General features: G+C 31.5%; 1 protein-coding gene across 7 annotated transcripts in view; it reads right to left on the bottom strand.

Moving 5' to 3' along the window:
- LOC143230300 (adenylate cyclase type 1-like) overlaps window positions 1–20,690 on the bottom strand; it is a 128,165-nt gene that overhangs the window by 9,385 nt on the left and 98,090 nt on the right. For all 7 annotated transcript variants that reach the window (XM_076463565.1, XM_076463568.1, XM_076463569.1 and 4 more), the window contains 6 exons: window positions 18,456–18,576; window positions 16,879–16,998; window positions 15,864–16,010; window positions 13,813–13,911; window positions 9,541–9,661; window positions 6,159–6,283 (listed from right to left, as the gene is read on the bottom strand). In XM_076463565.1, coding sequence (XP_076319680.1) covers window positions 6,159–6,283; window positions 9,541–9,661; window positions 13,813–13,911; window positions 15,864–16,010; window positions 16,879–16,998; window positions 18,456–18,576 — 733 coding nt within the window. The remainder of the gene's footprint in view (window positions 1–6,158; window positions 6,284–9,540; window positions 9,662–13,812; window positions 13,912–15,863; window positions 16,011–16,878; window positions 16,999–18,455; window positions 18,577–20,690) is intronic.

Here is a 20,690-nt window from a genome sequence, read left to right as displayed (position 1 = left end):
TTGGTCAATTGTGCTCAGGTTGTTCATAATAATCACACCCTGCCTAACACCCATGACCCCAAGAGGATCCAACAATCTGCAGAATGGGCTGAGTTTGCATCCATATTGAGAGGGAGCACTCTGCTTATACTGAATCCATTATGGCTTTTATTCAATATACTATAATAGTATGATAAACTTTGACTTTGATGACTTTACCCCAGAGTGTGATGACAATGCAGCAGAGGATGATGAGTGTTCCAGCTTTATAAAGGATCCCACCTATGGTGATATGGGGACTGCTGTAAATGTCAGAGGGACAGCAACCAGAATCAGAACAACAACACAAGATAGACTGAAACAGGAGCTACTCTTTCAAGCAGCCATAAATGAATACTATGAAACACTAATAGAAAAGGGGATGTGACTACACCAAGTTTATACTTGACAAACTTAATGAGCAACTGTGATTGTGGGCCTATCCAGAGCTTGATATTATTAACAGCTGAAATGGCACATCTCAGCCATTGTCAAAAACAGCTATTTGGGGTGGCAGGGCTAATGCTATTTGCAATTAACTAAGGTTTGTAGTCTGGTCCAGAGAAGCTCCATCTTCACCCCTCAAAGTTGTGACAGCACTCCAGACAGTCAATAATGAACTGGGGAGGCAGAGACAGGTATTGATGCAGGAACCACTAAGGGTTTTGAGCTTCAGGACCTTGGACTGTTTGACTAGTCAAGAAATGGAAACCATCATTACCAATACCAAAATTAATACAATTCTTATGTGAGCTCTGGGATCTTCAAAAGGCTATGCAGACTATCAAAAGTGAGCTCACCAAGAAACATTCCAAATTGTCAGAGCTAGATGAATAATCACAGTGCACTGAAAAAAGAAAGCTAGATGAAGCTGGAGATTAATTCAGTCAATGCTGCATAGCAGGGCATCTTCATGGTCTAGACTATAAAAGGATAGCTTGCCTGGAGGCTGTCTCCACTAACTGAGAGGAATTTAGCTCCTAAATCAACCTGATAAAGGAACCAATCAACTGAGTCCTCAATGAAGATACCACACTTGCTCAAGATCTCTGGACACTATTTGAAAAGCAGGGGATTACAATTACAAGCATCCTGACTGTGCTGAGATTTATCATATCAACTCTGGTGCTTACACTCTCAAGGGGAGGCACCACACTTACACCTAGGCCTACACTATAGACAAAAATGGCATGAAGGAGTGGGTAAAAATCACCAGTCAGTTGGCCAGATTCTGAAAAGACTAGCTGGAAAAGTTGCAGCTGCATTCTGGTATCATAGGAAACAGATTTATGGCTTCTAATTTTCTTTGCCAAAACAGCTGGCTGGCTTGCAAAAAAATCTGTTGATCTTGGTCATTGCAGTCAGTGGGATGTTTTATGTGGTTGCCCAAGGTTGGTTGTCTTCACATACAAAGAAGCCAAAGTGCTGCTAGTCTGGCTGCAATGCCACCAATAATGAGCCCTGTTTTTCATCATTGTGCTGCCATGCTCTTTCCTGCTGTTCTGCAGAAGAGGCTGCCTGGATGCTTGTTGATCCAGATGGAACTGTTTTTTGACTCCCAGCAGCATGTCAATGTCATTTTCACATGTATCTCCTGCTGTGTTTGGGGGTGGGACTAATACTAATGAATTAATATCAGTATTAACACCCAGCTTCTAAATTTTTGTCACTATGAATATCTCATTGTTGTAATTGCCAGTCAATGTATGGAAAAATATCAAACTCACTGCAGAAATGCTTACAGGCTCTGTGGCTGAATGGATTGTAAAATGCTTTCCATGTTCTAGTTGGAGGTAGAAGGACCTAAATCCTTTCTAGAATCTATTTGAACTGACAGTAAACATGAAATGTGTAAAGAGCTTGTGTGAACCTTGCCAAAGCTGTCAGGTATTTACTGGTTAACACACCAACTGTTGTGGCACACCACACAGTGAAATTGATTTGATTTTGTCAGAGCTGCATTGCATTTGACTTCCATGCTTGCACAAGTTTCTTGTTTTCCATGTATGGCAGATGATACTTCAAATAAATGTCAGCAATATGCATCACAAACTCATCATTTGTTGTTTCTGCTGGAACAGCACCATCAACCTGGCTATTTGGCTGTGTGAGGGTTTATAATTGTAGACTGCCAGTGAGGTACACACCACTTGTGCAGTAGTTTTTAACTCTATTCAAAATTAAGGCCTGTTTTTCCATACTCTGTCATATCAAAGGAATAATAATGGTTCAAATGTTCAAAGCATTGAGGCTGTGGGCCCCCAGCAGTACATTTACAATCACAAAAGCCATCAAAGGGTAGGCCTGGAGTCAATTTCATACACCTTGGGCTGGTACAGTCTTGATGCTGATGAGTCATTTTTGTGGTGGAACACTAGTGGAGCAGTAAACATAATTAATGTGGACCCAGCCCTGTGGAGCTTTAGTCTTTTACAAGACCTTATCAAGGGCTCTAACACCAATGTCAGAGGTGAGTAAAGCAAATAAGTTCATTACCCTAACTGTACTAGCTGAGCAGGAGGTACAGTTCATGGTCAGGTTACTTGTCCTGCTGAGCCTTAACAATGCTGGTTGGTTAGGTGCTAGTACATATATTGGAGATCAGCCCATAAACTCTGCCTGAACCAATAAATTCTATGTGCACTTTGAACAGATAAACACCACACACACACACCATGTCTTTGATGGCTCACACAGCACATGCTTTAAGGTTATCAGTGTGAGATGACATTCCTCTGGTGAAACTACCATTGTCAGGTTCCTCTGCCCTGATTTCAAGCCCTGGGAAAAATTCATTGAGTATACAAAGGGCCTACTCTTCCAGACTGGGATATTAATGTGGCTCTCCATTTACTGACTTTACCTCCATTTGAACTACTTTCTTTGTTTTTCATATTTCATCTCTACCTTAAAACATATTTCCTTTTCTTCTTAGCTTGTGGGTGTTGAAGATCCAATTTGTTTGCCATTGACATTTCATGAATGCTTTACCACCCTACCTATCTTTATCTGGATCATTCCTTCCTTTCAAAGACCTTAGCAGCCAAGGAGGGTAATTTCTCATTTTTGTCTATTTAACTTTCTTCTGTTTCTCATCTCTACCCTTGTCTTGATCCAGATAAGACTTCTGCATCCAGTCCATACTGTTCATTGTTATATTGATGGGTGGCTTCCTTCTGTGGTACCAGCTCTTTATCCATTGGCAGCCTTCCTCTTTTTGGGTTCTTTCCCATTCTACACCCACTAATTTGGTTCTATTTTTGATTCAGTTAGTTTATTCCTGCTTGTTTTCTTCTTACCAGAATTTGATCCAGGCATTTTCTCTTCAAATTTTACACCTCTCCTTTTCTTTTGCATCTCGTCTTTGTCAGACACTGGAGTAAATCCTTCAGTCAAACATGTGGGCTACACCTAATACATTCATCTCCCACTATTTACACCATCTCACAATTTCTTTTTCATCAGGTTTTCATCTTCCTCCTGTAGCCATTATATTGGTCCCACTCTGTGGTGATTGGTGCCTAACTAGGTATTCTTTAACTTGAAATCTGAACTGTACAGCTATGTTGACTTGTACTTTATCTTCTGTGGTTTTGTAATGTTCACTGCAGGTGAATAACTTCATAATGTAATTGTTTCATGAACTTGTCTGGAACGCATGAGTAAAGCATAAGAGGATAGCTGCCTATCCTTGCTATGCCTTGGAATAACTAAATCTGTATGGTCTGCTTTTCAGAATAGGGTTTGTTGGTTGTCTATTGCACTGCCTCAAGTGATGATGTTCCTCTGGACTCTCCACCACATTATCATCTCCCTCTTTCTTCTAGTGGAGTATGTGAGTCCTTACCATTTTCCAGTTCAAAGCTACTGGGGTGGTCGACTGTGGAGGCATCCTTCTGAATGGGTTCCACTTGGTACAGATTAAGGCAGTGGTGTTCTGTGGGTATAGATGATGTACTATCCATTAGTATGTAATATATATTCACAACTAAGTGAGACATTAGGCTGCAGTTCACTCCTTCAATTGGGAGCTCTCATTATATCCCCATGTGGATGTTGGTACCATGTGGCTGGGTTTTGAATTTAGAGTAGAACCAATCAACATGCCCCCTCATTCGTACCCTTTATGTGTTGTGAGTCACAGTGGATGTACAGGAAATTGTTCTGGTTCTGTCCTTTTTGCTATCCCCAAAAGCAACAATACCTATAAAATAAGATGATTTATATGATAGAGACATTCTTTTGATACTGAATGTCGGGTCTGCGGATAAACAGATCACAGCTAACGTGTTATGCTCAGGAGTCAAGGAGTCAAAGTGATTCTAGGTTCCACCCATTTTGTTTCTTGAAGTTGAGATACAGATTGTATGATCCTCATCCTTCCCCCCACATAGATATGGGTTCCCAGCATAATGGATTTTGAATGTAATTGACTTACAGAGTACAGTCCATCACACCCAAGCCATTCTAGAGGCACATCCTTTATTTTAACCCCTTTTATACTTTGTGGGATTAAGTTACATATACTTTTACATGGTTAAGAATACTATCTTCCCACAGTTCTCTCCCACTTGGATGTGCCCTTTTTTTTTCTGCTCTTAACTACAGATGGGTGAAAATTTTACCTATTTCAGAAATGGTGTGGTTCCTCTTAACAGGTCTTCAGATCTGACTCTCATTTTCAGTGGTATCCTTTGAATGCTTTCAGGAGGTACTTCTATCATTCCCTCTCACAGGTCCTGCCACCTAATCAATGTGGGATTTTAGCTAATCTTGTGAGTGGAGGGAAGTATCATATTGGAAATTATAATTTTCCTATACAGAAAATGTATTTCCAATAGGTACTTCTCTCTTCTCACTCTTCCTTCCAACTTTCCTCTGGTGCTTATGTCTGTTGCCAGAGTTTAAAGTGATAGTTTGAAAGAGATGTATAGAGGGAGTCACATGTATCACATATGTCATGTTCCTATTAGTGGAAAAGTTACACATGATGATTTACACGAGACATGTGGGAATCATTCAATTCCAACAGGGGAGAGCAGAAGGCTTGTGGCATGCATAAAGAAAAAATTAATAGAAAGTAGCACCGGATAAGAAGAGCTAATTTTGTGAGCAGGGTAAGGACCTATTGGAAAAACATTTTCAGTATAGGAAAATTATAACTTTTGTCAAACTGATTGAATTCTCACTGCATGTAGGGCTGCTGACTCAAAAGTTTGCATATTTCTTTCATTGTTAATGCTTCATAACTCTGAAATTTAGAATTTCTTTCAGCCAGTTTATGACATCAAAGATTCTCTCACTCTGACCTACATTCAGCTAAATTATTCACTAATGTTGTGAAATAACCTTTAAAATTAAAACCTATAAGAACCATAGCAATAGAATAGCACTTGTGACAAATGGTAAATTACAATTTAGATATATTTTTATGTCCAGAAACAATATTAAATAATTCTTTATTTAAACCTTACAAACATCAATCACATTGGAAAAACACAAACAAAATAAATGTTTATTTAATTCTTTCGAATCTTAGTCACACATTGGAGAAATATTCACAAGCATCAGTCTTATATTACAGTCCTCCAGTGGGCCAGTGGTAAGATAATGGACTTACAATGCTAAAATCAGGTATTTAATTTATCTCAGCAGACAACCAGATGTGGCTTTGCTACAAAACCCACACATACAGATATTTAAGAAATATTCACATGGAAAAATGTGTATTTGAACCTTATGAACATGAGACACACGCAGAAGAAATATCTACAAATATCCATACTTCTACCAACAGTTGCAACTTTGCTTTTGTACTGTTTGACAAAAGAACTATGTTGACAAGCAATAGAAAATGCATAGAAAGAGAAAATTAGAAAAATGCAGACCTAATTTAAAAAAGCAAATTCTTGTTTCACTTATATGTAAAATTTCTGTTGTGATAATCAGTAACCCCTGTAGGAAATCATAATTTAAGAAATACCCCCCATTATGTCTCAAATGTCTTCTCAACTTTGAGCTTGTCTGCATAAAATCAAAACTGATTACATCCAGGTTATCAAAATATAAAATGAATTTTACTTGACACTTCTAATATATAATTATTACAATGCCTTTTTGTTATAGTTACAAGAGCCTACCTGTGTGTGATTTGGGAGTCCTGTGCTCTCCATACAACTTGCTACATTCACAGTAATACCCCAGATATCAAACTGTGGTTTTCTAGCACCAATCACACCAGCAACAACTGGTCCAACATTTATACCTTTGGAATAATAATAATAAAAAAAAGAGCTAGCTTTCAAAACATCATATGTTCTCTAATATTTCTTTAATAGTTACTTTTTAAAATGTCTGTTATTGCTAATGATAAGTTTTGAATAAATATAAAAATTATTAGCAAAACAAGAGATGGAATTAAAACTTACCAATAAACATTCTAAAATTTGTTACTTTCTCTTTATAGTTTGAAACAGGATTCACTGTATTTTTATTTCAAATGCATGTTTCATCAATAAAAAGTATTTTTAGTCTTCAAATCTACATCAGAAAAAAAAATTACTATTTTCTAAAAACTTAAAAATAATGATAATACTGTTTTGTCTTGACACTAATAAGTATATTTTGTGAAATGTATTGTGGAATTTGTTTTAAAATATTTTATTTGGAAAGAGTATATTCATAACAGTATACATCTAATGAGTTCCATGTTACCTTTAACTTTCTATCAAATAATGGTAAATTTACATATTGCATGTATATCTACACAGAACTTTAAAATGATAGCAATTTCTTTATTGTTTGAAACCTCAACTACAGTTTTTTAAGACACTTAAACCAACAATGGACCTCTATCCACTTAACCAAGAGTACTAGACAGCTTTCAGTTATGAATGATTTAGTTTAAAAATAATTTAAGTCTCCTCAGCCAAATATGCATTAAACTGACCCAGTATAATCAGTGTTCACTGTTTACATTTTCAAGGTATATCCTAATTCTTATATTGAGACTGTGATATTTTCTAATATTATATCATGCTTATATAAAAACAAATGTATAATTTCTAAATTCAGGTTATTTGAACTATGCATAAACAATACGTACTTTCAAGATAGCAGTGGCAAACTTTTCATATGAAAATATTCATATACAAACAACATTCAAAACTTCACTATTTGTTCATAAAGAATGCCCCTTAATTTACTTCTTTCTTTTACTGGAAATATTATGAATAAATTGGCCAGAAGAAAAGATAACTATGCTGGAATGATATCCAGGATCACCAATAAAAGTTGGAGAAAATAAAAGGAAATAATATATTCTTTTTTGATAGTGAATACATTCATTACCAGGAATCTCATATTTTACATGAAAACAAACAAACTGATGTAGTGATCATTCAATCTTGAAAATTTATTACCATTGCTACTAAAAGAAATTGTCACATGGCTGATCAACATATTTTTATCTTTAAGGTATATATTTAGAGCACGTAGAAATATAAATGAACAGCCAGTTCAAAAATCAGTATACATTTTGTTTTTGCATATTTACAGTTGTATGCAACAGCAAGAGTTTTGTGTGATTCAAAAATCACCATGAAAAGTTTTTAGGGTAAACTAACACAAAACAATGTCTTACTAACCTCTTTTATGTGATACTACTGTAAAATTTGTGGTTTCCTGGTATTGCTTAGCTCTAAAACTTACAAAATTCTTTTGAAAAAATAGGGACAATAAATACACTGAGTAGCATTAAAAATGCAACAAGTAATAAAATGAGTTGTTTCATACAAAACCTATGTTTAACCTAATGTATTAAAATTGTTTAACTGTATGTACATTGTTGCATTTTTAATGCCTTTCAGTACATAACGTCAGAGTCACTCTCACCAAAACATTTACTTATCTCACACTTAGCAGAAAACACTAAAACATAATATAGAAAATTAACATTATAAGAGATAGATGTTTGGATAGATGATTTGTTAACAGCCTAGGATAAAAGGAAATTTTTCAGTCTAGGAGACATAAATAATAGCATATTTGTATGAAGTAGCACTATATGTAAAGGATGAAGCTTAAAGTCAAATTTAAATCACTGAATAAATAATTTAATAAATCCATTAACAGTCACAGTACCAGCAGAAAGAAGAAATAAAAATATATTTAATTATATATTACTCTCTTATAATGTATATTTCACTTTTACAAAATACTATTTTTTTTTCTAAGTTTTAATTGGGATTAAGTTAAGCCTGGTTGAGGTCATATGCTAAATTACGTTTGAGGTGTTCTTCCTGTAAACTACCCAGTCAAAAAGCTGAATAGGTGCATCATATTCTACTTCATCTTGTTGTTAGAGGAATACTTTTACAACTGTTACACATAGCAGAGATTTTTTTCATATTCTGGTACATGCCCTTTCCTGACTGGTCACTAGAGAGAGTATGTGCTTTATGAATAAGTTTGGCATTTTTAGACAGATTGTTTTCCATCTTTAGGAGAAAATATTTGAATCTAAGAGTTAAGAATTAATGGTATAATCTTGTCTTTGTGTTTCCAGTATCATCCACGCTACTGATAATACACACTTTATTAATTTTAATTCAGTTATTCAGCTATGAAAGCTTATCTCCTTAATATAAATACACTTTGTTCATTTAATTTTATATTCTTATTTATCTTATTCTATATCACAAGAAGTAGCCCACCTTAACAATATACCAACTTCCAATTTATTTTTACCATTAATAAAGCACTTTATTTTGAATCTAAAATTCATCCCTACATCTTTTTATATTTCATATTCTTTTGACAAGTTATTGCATTTGTTTTTCCATACACAAGGCTCTCAAACCTCTATTTTATCAGATCATGTAAACTGTTGGATAGGTTCAATTTTGAGGTCATCACCAAGCTAAGAATTAAACTACTCTATAGATAAAAGAAAAAATTCTTTGATAAATACATGCCAGTAGTATTCCTCTGTTCACAAAAGCATTCCACAAATTTTGCCAAAGAAAGATAAAATTAAGACCAAGGAACAGATTTTGGGAAGAGATAAATAGTGCCACAAATTTTGTCAAAGAAAGATAAAATTAAGACCAAGGAACAGATTTTGGGAAGAGATAAATAGTGTCTAATATGAAAAACAACAATAACAAACCAGGAGTGTAATTTTCTTTACAATAAAAATAAAGAGAAAATATAAAGTAGTTCATTATGTAATGATGATAAGATATAATAGAAATGGTATAATAGAGAATGTATTCTATTCCACTAATGTAAGAAGTTCATTATGACTTCAACCAGTTAAGATAAAATATATGAGAAGACTTAGCAACATCTGGTTAAGGAAGTTAAGGGTGGAAACTTTTTGTAACTTAATTTGCCTAAATGAAGACAATTGCAGAAATGAATGTGTTATTCAGAGGTAAGTAAAATGCTGTGTTTAAAAGATAAAAAAGAATCTGAATAGCATTAAATCTCAAACCACATGAGAATTACACAAGTACTTACCTACACGTAGCGTGAAATTATTACAAGAATTCTGATTGATAGTAACTAGTCTTTCTTTCATAGCAAAAACCAAGTCCACGAAGGTAGATAAGCACTGACTTGCCATGATTTGGTTGTCTTCCTGGAAGGAAAGCAATAAGCAAATACTATATGTCAGGGCAGAACTAACTTTCTTCCTCAAATTTATGAAAAATTCTTGCACACAATTTTCCTCTTAACCACTCAATGAATAATGTATTATATTTCTAGAAATAGTAGTTAAAACTAAATAATAATGAGGTAGTGAAGTCCATAATATACAATCTTCCTTGATATTCCTTATAGTTATGTATAGAGTATGGTGTCTAAGTACTTAACTGCAAATTCATTGTAAATTCTAATGCAGCTTTCTGTTTTTCTTATAACTGGTTGTAAATTAATAATGTTATTTTTATAGTAATTACAAGATATTTCTACTTTTAATTGATTTTTCATCTAGTTCATTTTAAGTTAAGCAGTTTAGAAATTATGTAATTAAAGTATAACCTAGGTTCTTATCCTCACCATTGTATCATTCAGAGGCATACAGATGAGTTATTATACTCTTTAAGGAATAACAATTTTCTGTATTTTTAAAATGCATATTAGTGATCTTGCTGTGTTATTTATATGAGAAACTCTTGGCATTTTATGTCTTGGTTTCTCTAGTTTGCAAAAAGAGGAAAATAAGAGAACTTTTGAACACTGGTATTTCATTAAACATCAGTTGTGGTTAACAGAATTATATAAATTTGTTCTAAAAGTGCTCCAAAGTTTTATTGAGCAAGGACAAAAATTCAAAGTTTAATTGTGAAATATAAAGGAGTACTAATATTCAATTATTGCAACCTAAACACTTGTCTTGTTTTTATCATTTATATAGCTAAGTTATTTGAATAGTGTACTTACTTACTATTTACTATTATTTCTAGAAGATGTTTCAAGGAGTATGTTCTTAAATCTGTGTCAGAGGAAGCATAGTTTATAAGTCTTGGTGGTGCATGCTACAGAAGTCATATTAGAAAAGCTATAGCTATTGCATTTACTCCAAATGCAATGACTAGAAATTGATGAGATTTCCATCTCTGTGGGTGAGCTTTACATGATGGTAATATACCGAAGTGACATTAATACAGTTTGACTAAACACTACTTATTACAACCCTTTGCTTTCTACCACTTGGTCAGTGTTCTATCTAATGAACCAACTTGTTCCCTACTTATACAGGAATAAATTTTTTCAACAAGTTTTTTAATGTGGCATCTTTCAGAAAATACACATACATCATATCCAAACCTGTACACTCATTTATGTAAGAAGTACCCTCTTCAAAGAATGTTAAAAGATTATTAAAGCAAGTTTTCCTCCTACTAAAACCATGCTGAACAGCTAACAAAATGTCAAACTTTGTTAAATGACTTTGCAAAGCATCTTCTTTTTATCAAACTTTCAAACACTATTCCTACCACTGATGCAAGACTAATAGGCTTGTAATTACCAAGAAAAAGTTGAGTAACATCAGCCAACTTCTAATCTTCTGTCACCTGCCTGTTATTCAAAACTGTAGGAAAAATAATGACAGAGTGGCTCACTTATCCAATTCTTAACCTCTTTCAAATCCTTAAGGTAAATATTAACTGACTCAGGACTTTATAATTCTGTAAACTTTCCAATTTTTTTAAACAAGTTCAGGATTAATATGATCATGCTGTTCCCAGTAATTCAATAATCATCAGATATTAGCCTTCTAGAGTCATCCTTCAAAATTTGTGCTTCTATCCTAACAATTTGCTTACTCTAAACACAGTTAAGAAGTCTTCATAGTTTATTTTTACATTTTAACCAATCGTTTTTCATATAGTTTTTGATTTGCATTTGATGTTACTGAAAATTTCATGCATGAAAATTACAAGGAAACACAGTTTGTTGAGTTGTAACAGCAGTTTGGTCCAATTAAGAATCACACTATGCAAAGTGTTAAAAAGGCATGAAAGTGATGCATTAGTGAGAACTTGGCTAACTACAAAAATAACCTTTGGAAATTTTATTTGAAGGAGTACCTAAGAATACCTCCTGATTATTAAGTGATTGCTTTAATTTGAAAAACAATTTGAATAACCTACTTTCTGATGCCTTAAAATATCAATTGAATATCAAATTTATCATATCTCTAGCCTAAAATGTCTCAAGCTACTTGATATGATTATTATGATGTAGCCCACAACATAGTAAGAACTAGCAGCAGTGTCCATGGTATAGTAACAGAAGGGCTCAGTGTGCCCAGTGCTTTAGGGCCAATTCCACCATAGTCTCCATCAAACATGGAGTGAAGAATAGACAAAAGACTTATAGACAACTTAAAAACCCTACATGGATAAGCTAGCTAATGAGTGACTTCAATCAGAAATTACAATTGTCATAGCAACATCAATGGTCCAAGGATATAAAGATGCTACAAAAGTGGCAACCCAGACTGAGTAAAAAGTTGTTCATATGATGGATAGAAATCGAAAAAGGAAAATTCTTCTGCCAATTTAATTGGCCAGCAAATTCAGCAGTGAACCACAAAGCCACTAAGTTTAGAGCTTGGAGTGACCACTAATCTGCAAATAAATAGGCACTAATAGGGAAGATAATTTTTGATATGATGACTTCTGGAAATAGCATAGTCTTCCTAGTGAATAATGGAAATATAGTAATATTATACCTGATAAGCAAAACTGGAAGGAGAAATTGTATGGAAATTACATGACTTGCCAGTAAACTTGATACAAAAAATGGTGAGGGGAAAAACTGCACAAGTGTTGTATAATAAAAAAACAAAATAAAGTTGAATAGAAATTGTAAGAACCATCAGTACATCTCAAAGATTAAATAGGAAGGTGGAAAAAATCATTATAAAAGTGAAAATGGAACAAACTTGATTTTGCTAAATGAAATATAACTGGAGTTATTTATTGATCAACAGGAACTAACTCCAACAAGGTAGAGGAGGAAACAAAGAAAAAAATTAGCCCTAAGATGCTACCTGTAGTAATTGAAATATATTGAAAGTAAACTCAATTCTCCTACATTTTTCTTATCTTTATTGTGTAATACACTGAAACCTCATTAATTTGCTTACACTTATAATGAAGCAGTTCTTTTAGCTTACTGAAACATTTGCATGGTTGAATCAGTCACTTTGAATGCAATAAACACTATTAATAGCATGCATTATTGAGCGATAAATGTAAAGGTACAAACTAGTGAGGGTGAGCAGGAAACCAGTAAACAAACATTAATAGCATCTAGAATAAACTTATAAGTTTATCATTTTATAAGTTATCAGTAATGGCCCATATTGCATAACCAAAGCGGTATATTTTATAATATTCACATAAATCATTTTCAATTCAAACCAGCAATTTATGGAATATAAAATACATAGTACAGGTATTGCATTATTGTGTAAAGAAATGTCATTTATTAATTATGCTAATATTTCTCTGCATCTTTGTTTTGGAGCACCATAACTTCACATAACTCTAGAGTAAATAGCTTTGATGATCTCTTAATATCTGTTATAGTATGTTTATATTACTTCTGTGAAGTTTGTTAACAGATAAAATTGTCATTACTCTCTACTCGCTGCAAGTGAGGGTCACCCTCAGAAATACTGTCATAACAAGTAACTGAGATCAATAATTGTTAATATCATTTCCTGTTCTTATTGGCTCCTACTTGATTTGTGTAATCATGTGCTTGTAATAAGAAATAACTGCTTGAATTTAAAACACAAATATATGAATTACTGATTAAATTTCCTGTTGTGAAAATATTTTGGGATGAAAAACTATCTGGATGGTGAACAATCCAGATTGTCAATGTCTGGACTAATGAGAGTTCAATGTATAGATTGAACCACATAGAAACTAACAATACAAAGAGCGATTAAGAGAAACTTTAAATAACACTGAAATGGTGCCAACTATTGCCATTGAATTAAATATTTTTAGTTGCCTCTCTTAGAATAATTAGTAAAACATTTGTTTAATATAAAGAAGAGTTGAAGTTTTTTAAGTCTTAACAATGTATTTATGTGTATGATTTTTACTCTTAATCTTTTTTAATATTAAGGTTGATATAGTTTCATGAAAACAAATTCAGTTGTTTAATAAACAGACAGTGAGTAGTTATTGAACAAAATATTTTTGGTAACAAAAAAAACTCAGCAAGATATAGCTTAAAAGCAATGATCCAGAAGTTACTTACCGAGATATGATACTCTGGCATAAGTCCAATGGCTGCCATGTACATACTTCCTACTGTTTTAATTTTGTCAATCATATAAAATCTGTCTTCATATAAAAGCTAAAAAAACATGAATGTGTGGTGAATCCCTTAAAATAAAATTGCACTATAATGTTTCACACAAATATTTAATTTACATGCTACTTTAATTTGTAACAAATATGAAAATGAATTGTTTTTTAACTTTAAATGAAAACTGTGAAGGATGTTAATACATGACTTAAATTTAATAATGTTTTGTATAATGATTTAAAGAATAGGTTTAGACATAAAACAATATGCAAAACAAAATTAAGTCTATAAAAACGTGGAAATACTCTTATAAATATACTTTGACTTTTATACTACATAAACACATTCAGTTATGCAGTAGGCACTATAAAACTGAATACATATAATGCTGGAAGGATCTTAACTACATAAAGCTGTATATATATTATATTAAAACAGTTTTAAGTATGTAAATCATCAAGTTATGTGACAATCACAAGTATAGAGTCATGTAGCAGCATCACAAGTTCTTCCTTTTGACATTCTTTAAAGTTTTGTAGGGATATTGATGTCGCCTAAAATTGATCACTCTTAGAAAATGTGAAAGTTCTTTCCGATGACAAATATTTAAATAATTTAGATTGTACATGTCAGATTTTTGTGTTTGTGGGCTGGATACTTTACTGTATCTGTGACTTGTTGGTCATAAATTTCAAGAATAAACAGCACACAATCAACTTGTTTTAAAATATATTAAAACAAGTCAAATGTATATAGAAATGTTTGTTACACTACTGGTTATCACAGTTGTATCCAGAGATTTAAATAACTCTTTTTTTCATTAAAGTCCACACAGCTGGTTCTGTCACTTCAGAATACAACTGACAAGATAAACTATTCATTTTCTACTCTGTTGTCACAATATAATCTGCAGTAATTTCACTTTAGAAATTTCAACTATATGCTCTTTATGGCTAAACTCACAATTACAAAATCAAGATCTATCTTTTTATCTAACTAACTATGCCTTGGATGCATATTTATAACCTGACTGAGGTCTACAACATTCTATTTACTACAAAATATTATGATCCAATAAAACTTGATCAAAAGAATAAGAAAAACTTGAAAAACACTAGTAACATGATGCAATAATACAACAAACATCAGTTTACAACAGTTGAACTACACTACATGTAATCTGTATACAGTTATATAAACAAACTGGCAAAAAAGCTATCACTTCAAAAATCACTAAATTTAACACTTGCACTAAAATGAAAACAGTTATGCATATCTAACAATACACTATATGGATTATGTAGGGAGGAGCAGTGTACTTTGAAAATTATGGACTTATGACAAAGCTTTATATTACAAAGGAATTTTCAAAATGCACAGTTGTGAAACAGAGCATGACAGGATATGGCAACACGGACTGTAATAACATGGCTAGACACCAAAATAGTTTGAATATAATATACCTATTTTCTGTATAAACCCAGCATAATAATTTGCACAAATAAATACAAAACAATCACAATAAATATCATAAAATGAAAACTTTGAAATTTAAAATAAGAACATGAAAAAAATTTAGAATAATTAATAAGTAATGTAAATCAAAACATATGAAAAAGTGACCATTCAAGCAAGCTTTTGGTAGGTCTTACTTAATCTTTCCTTGGACAGCAAAGCATAAAATCTGTTTCTCTTATCTTATATTTTGATATACGACTAATTTGCTAAAAAAACTATAGCATGTATGTGGACTTACAGTGCTAAAAACCAGGTTTCAATACCCATGGTTGGCAGAGCACAGAAAGCCCATTGTATAGCTTTGTGCTTATCTTCAAAATAAAAACATTACTGAAAAATTCTTCATTTATTACTATTGCTATATATAAAATTGCTTCCAGTTTGTAATACCATAAGTTTTCAAAAGCAAATAATGAGTTATAACAATAAATATCCTCTTATTTTAATAAAAAGCAATCATTTAAATTATTTCTTCCACCTACCTCATCAAAGTCCACAATTATTTCATTCAGAAGTTGTAGGCATTCTACCACGTGACTATCAGTTTTAATGTCTGTGTAGATTTCATGAAAATTTGGAATGGTTGCAAACATCACTCCTACTTTGTTGTATGATTGATGATACAAGTCCTAAAAGATTTTGAAACCAGAAGAAAATTTCTGATTACAGTTTATAATGTTAGTTATATACTTTTAATGCCCTAACTATAATCAACCAGTATGAGAAACTGTAATTTCTTATAAGTTTCTTGGGTTTGCTTCCTTTTCATCATCAAAATGAAAAAACTATATCCATAAAAACCTTTTACTAAATAAGTTTGAAGGTTTTTAATCTGAAAAATAGCAAAATTTTAAAATTAGAAGTCAGTGAGAGACACATACTCTTAAAAAAGGATAAAAATATATAATGTCATATTAATTAATGTTACACATTTTTGTGTTTTTATATTTATTCTTTTAGTGAAGTAAATATTTTTTTCATATTACCTTTACGTTGTATTACACCTCTTTATGTTTCATTATTTTGGCATTTGCTTGTTGTTAAACACAAAGCTAAACAACAGGCTAACTGTGCTGTGCCCGCTATATTTATAAAATTCCAATTTTTTTTTAATGTCATAAGCCCTTTAATGTATTACAATTTATATTCAACTTATTTAACTAACAAAAGTATGGATGTTAAAATTTAAAAATTATTATATTGTGGATAATTTATTACAAGTGATCGCATATGCAAATAACAATTGTTCTTAAGTATCATTAAACAGAATGCTTCAATCTGCTAGTACAAATGAAAATTAATTAGCTTTATTATGACAAAGGTAACAATACATTTAACATTTATATCACAAACATAAATATTCTAGCTCATATATACATATATATATATATTGCTAAATAGAAATAAAATTTTCAAGTAAACTTCATTGTTAACAGAAATTTTGTATAGAGATTACATATTTTAATCTGTCAGATATTTTAATAGAAAAATACTCACCATATTGTTTCTAAACTGATTTTCCAAGAAATGAGTAGCAACATGTGATGGAAGCAAGTTAAATAAAATGTGACTGTTGCTGCTCTGTAGTTCATGCATTTCATACTTTTCTTCATTTGCCTCAAGAAAATAACAACAGAAAAACAATGAAGCACTAAAATACAAACCAATACCACAGTTTAAAATAACATGAACATGTGTGTGTGTGTATATATATATGTATATAATATCCAAAAGGATGTTTAAAAACTTCTGATATTTGGCCATGATAATTATTTTACTGTTAGCTTTGTTTTGGTCCAACTACCAAGAATAAAATTGTAACATCTTGTAGAATTGGCAATGCTTGAACAGTTAAAAGAACTGACATTTAGTTAATCACAAATCTATACCAAAAGTCAATAAGCTCATCAGTAGTTAACACATCATAATCTCAGACTGTATTAAAATATATCTAAAAAATATATACAAGTCAATACATAGATACATACATAATCAGATAAGACAATAAAACAGATAATAGATATTATCATTTATAACTTTAACTAAACAATTAAATATATTATTTAAAATTGGAAATTTGTCACAAACATGCTTGTAGTGACTCAGTTATGGTTACTTTTGTGCCAACGAATCTGATTCATTACTATTATATCAAGACTTTAATATTAAATGAGTGGAAAATCTGTCTAAACTATATAAAAAATGTTCAGAACATTTCCTACAGGTTTAAAAATAATATCCAAAAACAGATTTTCACATGAATATATACATTGTCATATAATATGTCAAGAAAGGAATATAGAGTTTGGTGAAATTCAACTATCAGAATTTTCCAACATAATAAGTATCAATAACACAAGAAAAAGAACCAGAGACTTATTTATACTTAATATTTATAGATGCCTTACTCTTACAAAATAAGAGTTCAATTGTTCAATTGGACTAGAGTAATTGTAACTATAGATGTTTAAAACTTTGTTACTTACAAAATTGGAGAAAACTTTTAAGAAATTTGAATGCTATGAAAATTAAAAAAAAACATTTCTGAGTTCAAGTATAGAAGAGATTGCTAACAGTAAATAATGAGACTTTCAAAACAAAAAGCTTTTTGAGAGATATTATCCTTCATAAAATCATAATCTGTTTCTTATGATTAGTGACTTTTCAAGCACAAAAAAAAAAAAAAACGTGGTGTAGTAGGTGACACTATTACTATAAGGTTTAATACTACCATATGAATGTTATCATACTTAACTTTATTGCTTCTTATACTGCTTCACTTATTATTTGTGCTTAATTATGTATGGAGAGTATTAGATGGATACTAGAAATGAGACTGCCATAGTATATGTACATATGTGTATTTGTTGAAATATTTATATTTGGACTTATTAAATTTATTTGCAAATATCTTTAGAAGTTTATTAATTGACAGTACATAATTAAGGTTAAACATTTTTATTTGCCAGTATTAAACATTATGAATTTTGTTTCATACTAGCAATTTTCATTTTAGAGTATCTGTTAGTCAGATTTTTTTCACTTCAGCTTTAATCAGTGCATTTGATTTTAACCTGAGAATTCCAAAGAAAATCAAGCCTTAATGTCCATTCCACTTGACACCCATGGATCAAAACTGCAAAAAAGAAGTGAACAATAGCCACTATTCCAATTATGTGATGAGGGACTTCTGACCTAAATAAATATATAAAAAATAAATTCTAAAGTTCCAAAGATTAAGAATTTTATATCAATAGTACCATGGTCCAATTTACCTAATGATAATTTTCTTTGCACACACTAGTTTATGGTACTCACCTGTAATTATTAAAATAAATAAGGCATAGCCTAATACTGTCAGTAACAGTTAGAAAAAACATATTAATTTTTGACTGCATTGAAATTAATTATTGTCCAACTTAATATTATTCTGTTTCATCTAACTGTAATTTGAGTTTAATTGTACCTTTGTTGAAGGTTACTATTTTATATTAAAAACTATTATTTTTATATTGAGTTAATTTTAACATGTTTAATTTGTTTAACCATAGCAATAACATATATATTTTTTTTAATTTTTGAAGATTGTTATATTATAAAATTGATCTATTATAGCTTACATAGTATTAACTAATAAATGTTTCATCACAGTCATGTGGAGCATATGAGAACAACTACAAACATGACCATATATAATATATTTCCTTACAATCATTCCAGTGGTTCTCCATCATTAGGTGTGCCCCCCTTCTCTTTGGAAGGGCAAAGTATTCCTTAAACATAGCTGATAATGAGGATTAGAAAATAGTCAAGTTATTGGCTTATACATTTTCTCACGTTTGTTTTGCTTTAATGAAAAGATATGACACTAAGAAGCAGTGAGAGGTCTTCTCACAATACAAGCCAAACATTCTCATTGACATAGGTTGAGCTAGATAAATTTTAAAAACAACATTAGGAAGATATTTTTTACAGATAAATAAACCTCTATTGTGAGAATTGTTTGAAGCTCAATGAAAAATGTCACTTAGAGTGGGAGTGAAGGGAAGAGGCACAAAAAGTAGTTACTCAGGAAAGGTTGAGAACCATTGAATTACAAATCTGTCACATGATGTTTACTTTTTATATTTTTTACTATATATTTTATCAAGTTTATGATCAAAAGTATTTCCCAATTAGTAAACCTTTAAGAGGTAGAGCCTCTTTCATACCCTACCTTTATATTTCAGTACTAGTTCACCAAGTATACCCCAAATTACACCAAAATAGGATACACTCTGCTTGATATGAAACTTAACACTTTTTTCTTATTATTATATGAACATTTATTTCATTTTTAATGGTATTAATTGTCTTGTACCTTGAGACATCAAAGTGAAACAAATTGAGCATTTAATTAAAAATTAATAAAAAGAGCATTAAAAAAGAAAAATCAATAAATGTAGTAGCTTAAATATTAAAGAAAAGTATACTTAACTTTTTTCATAAAAAATGGGCATTGTATGAGAGAGCAAGTGCATGCTACTTAAATAGGTCAAATGAAATTGAAAGAATTTACCGAGGCTAAGAGTATGGTAGTTGTTAATCACATTAAGTAAACATGATATTGCTTATTTACATGCATTTATGTCATTTCTTGAATCTCCCCCCTAAAAAAAAAAAAGAGTTTTCAGAGAAAACAGTAATTGTGTAAGATATGATGGTGTTACTATCAAGTGCAATCATGTCTGTAGTTACTTTTGGAGGGAGGTTACGGAAAATTAGTTACAGAGAGCAGGAACTTGAGAGCATGAAGTTAAGTGTATCTAATTAATTTCTACCACTATGGGTGTTTATTGAGATAAGCATTTATCAGTGAAGAAATCTGACTCAGTTGAAAATTGAGACTGTGCTGGGACCAATTAGACCAAACGCACTTTACAAAGAGATCAGAGGGAGGATGTTTGTTTATTCAGTATGGGTTCAAGAGAGTCTATGTGTATGGGAGGGGGGATAAGAATCACCCCATTACCATGGTAATATCAGACACTATAAAAGCTGGTGCCAAGATAGCTAAAATAATAATGTGCAACAAGTAAGACAATACCAATGAATATCTGAATTGCTCAACTCTGTTCATACTTCAGAATAACAACATGGTATTCTCAGGATCTTTGTAAGCAGCATTTATTTTTTTATGTATTATAGTAACAAAAGAGAAAGTAATAACTAACTGGTATTTGAATGTTTTAAAAGTCACTGATATAAAAATTCAAATACTGAACTTACGTAAGTGTATATAAATATAAAAATTATAATGGATTAGGAAA

The sequence above is a fragment of the Tachypleus tridentatus genome, chromosome 10 (assembly GCF_004210375.1).
Source record: "Tachypleus tridentatus isolate NWPU-2018 chromosome 10, ASM421037v1, whole genome shotgun sequence".
Classification (NCBI taxonomy): Eukaryota; Metazoa; Arthropoda; class Merostomata; order Xiphosura; family Limulidae; genus Tachypleus; species Tachypleus tridentatus.
The sequence above is the reverse complement of the archived record's forward strand: the minus strand, read 5'-3'. Positions and strand labels throughout refer to the sequence as shown.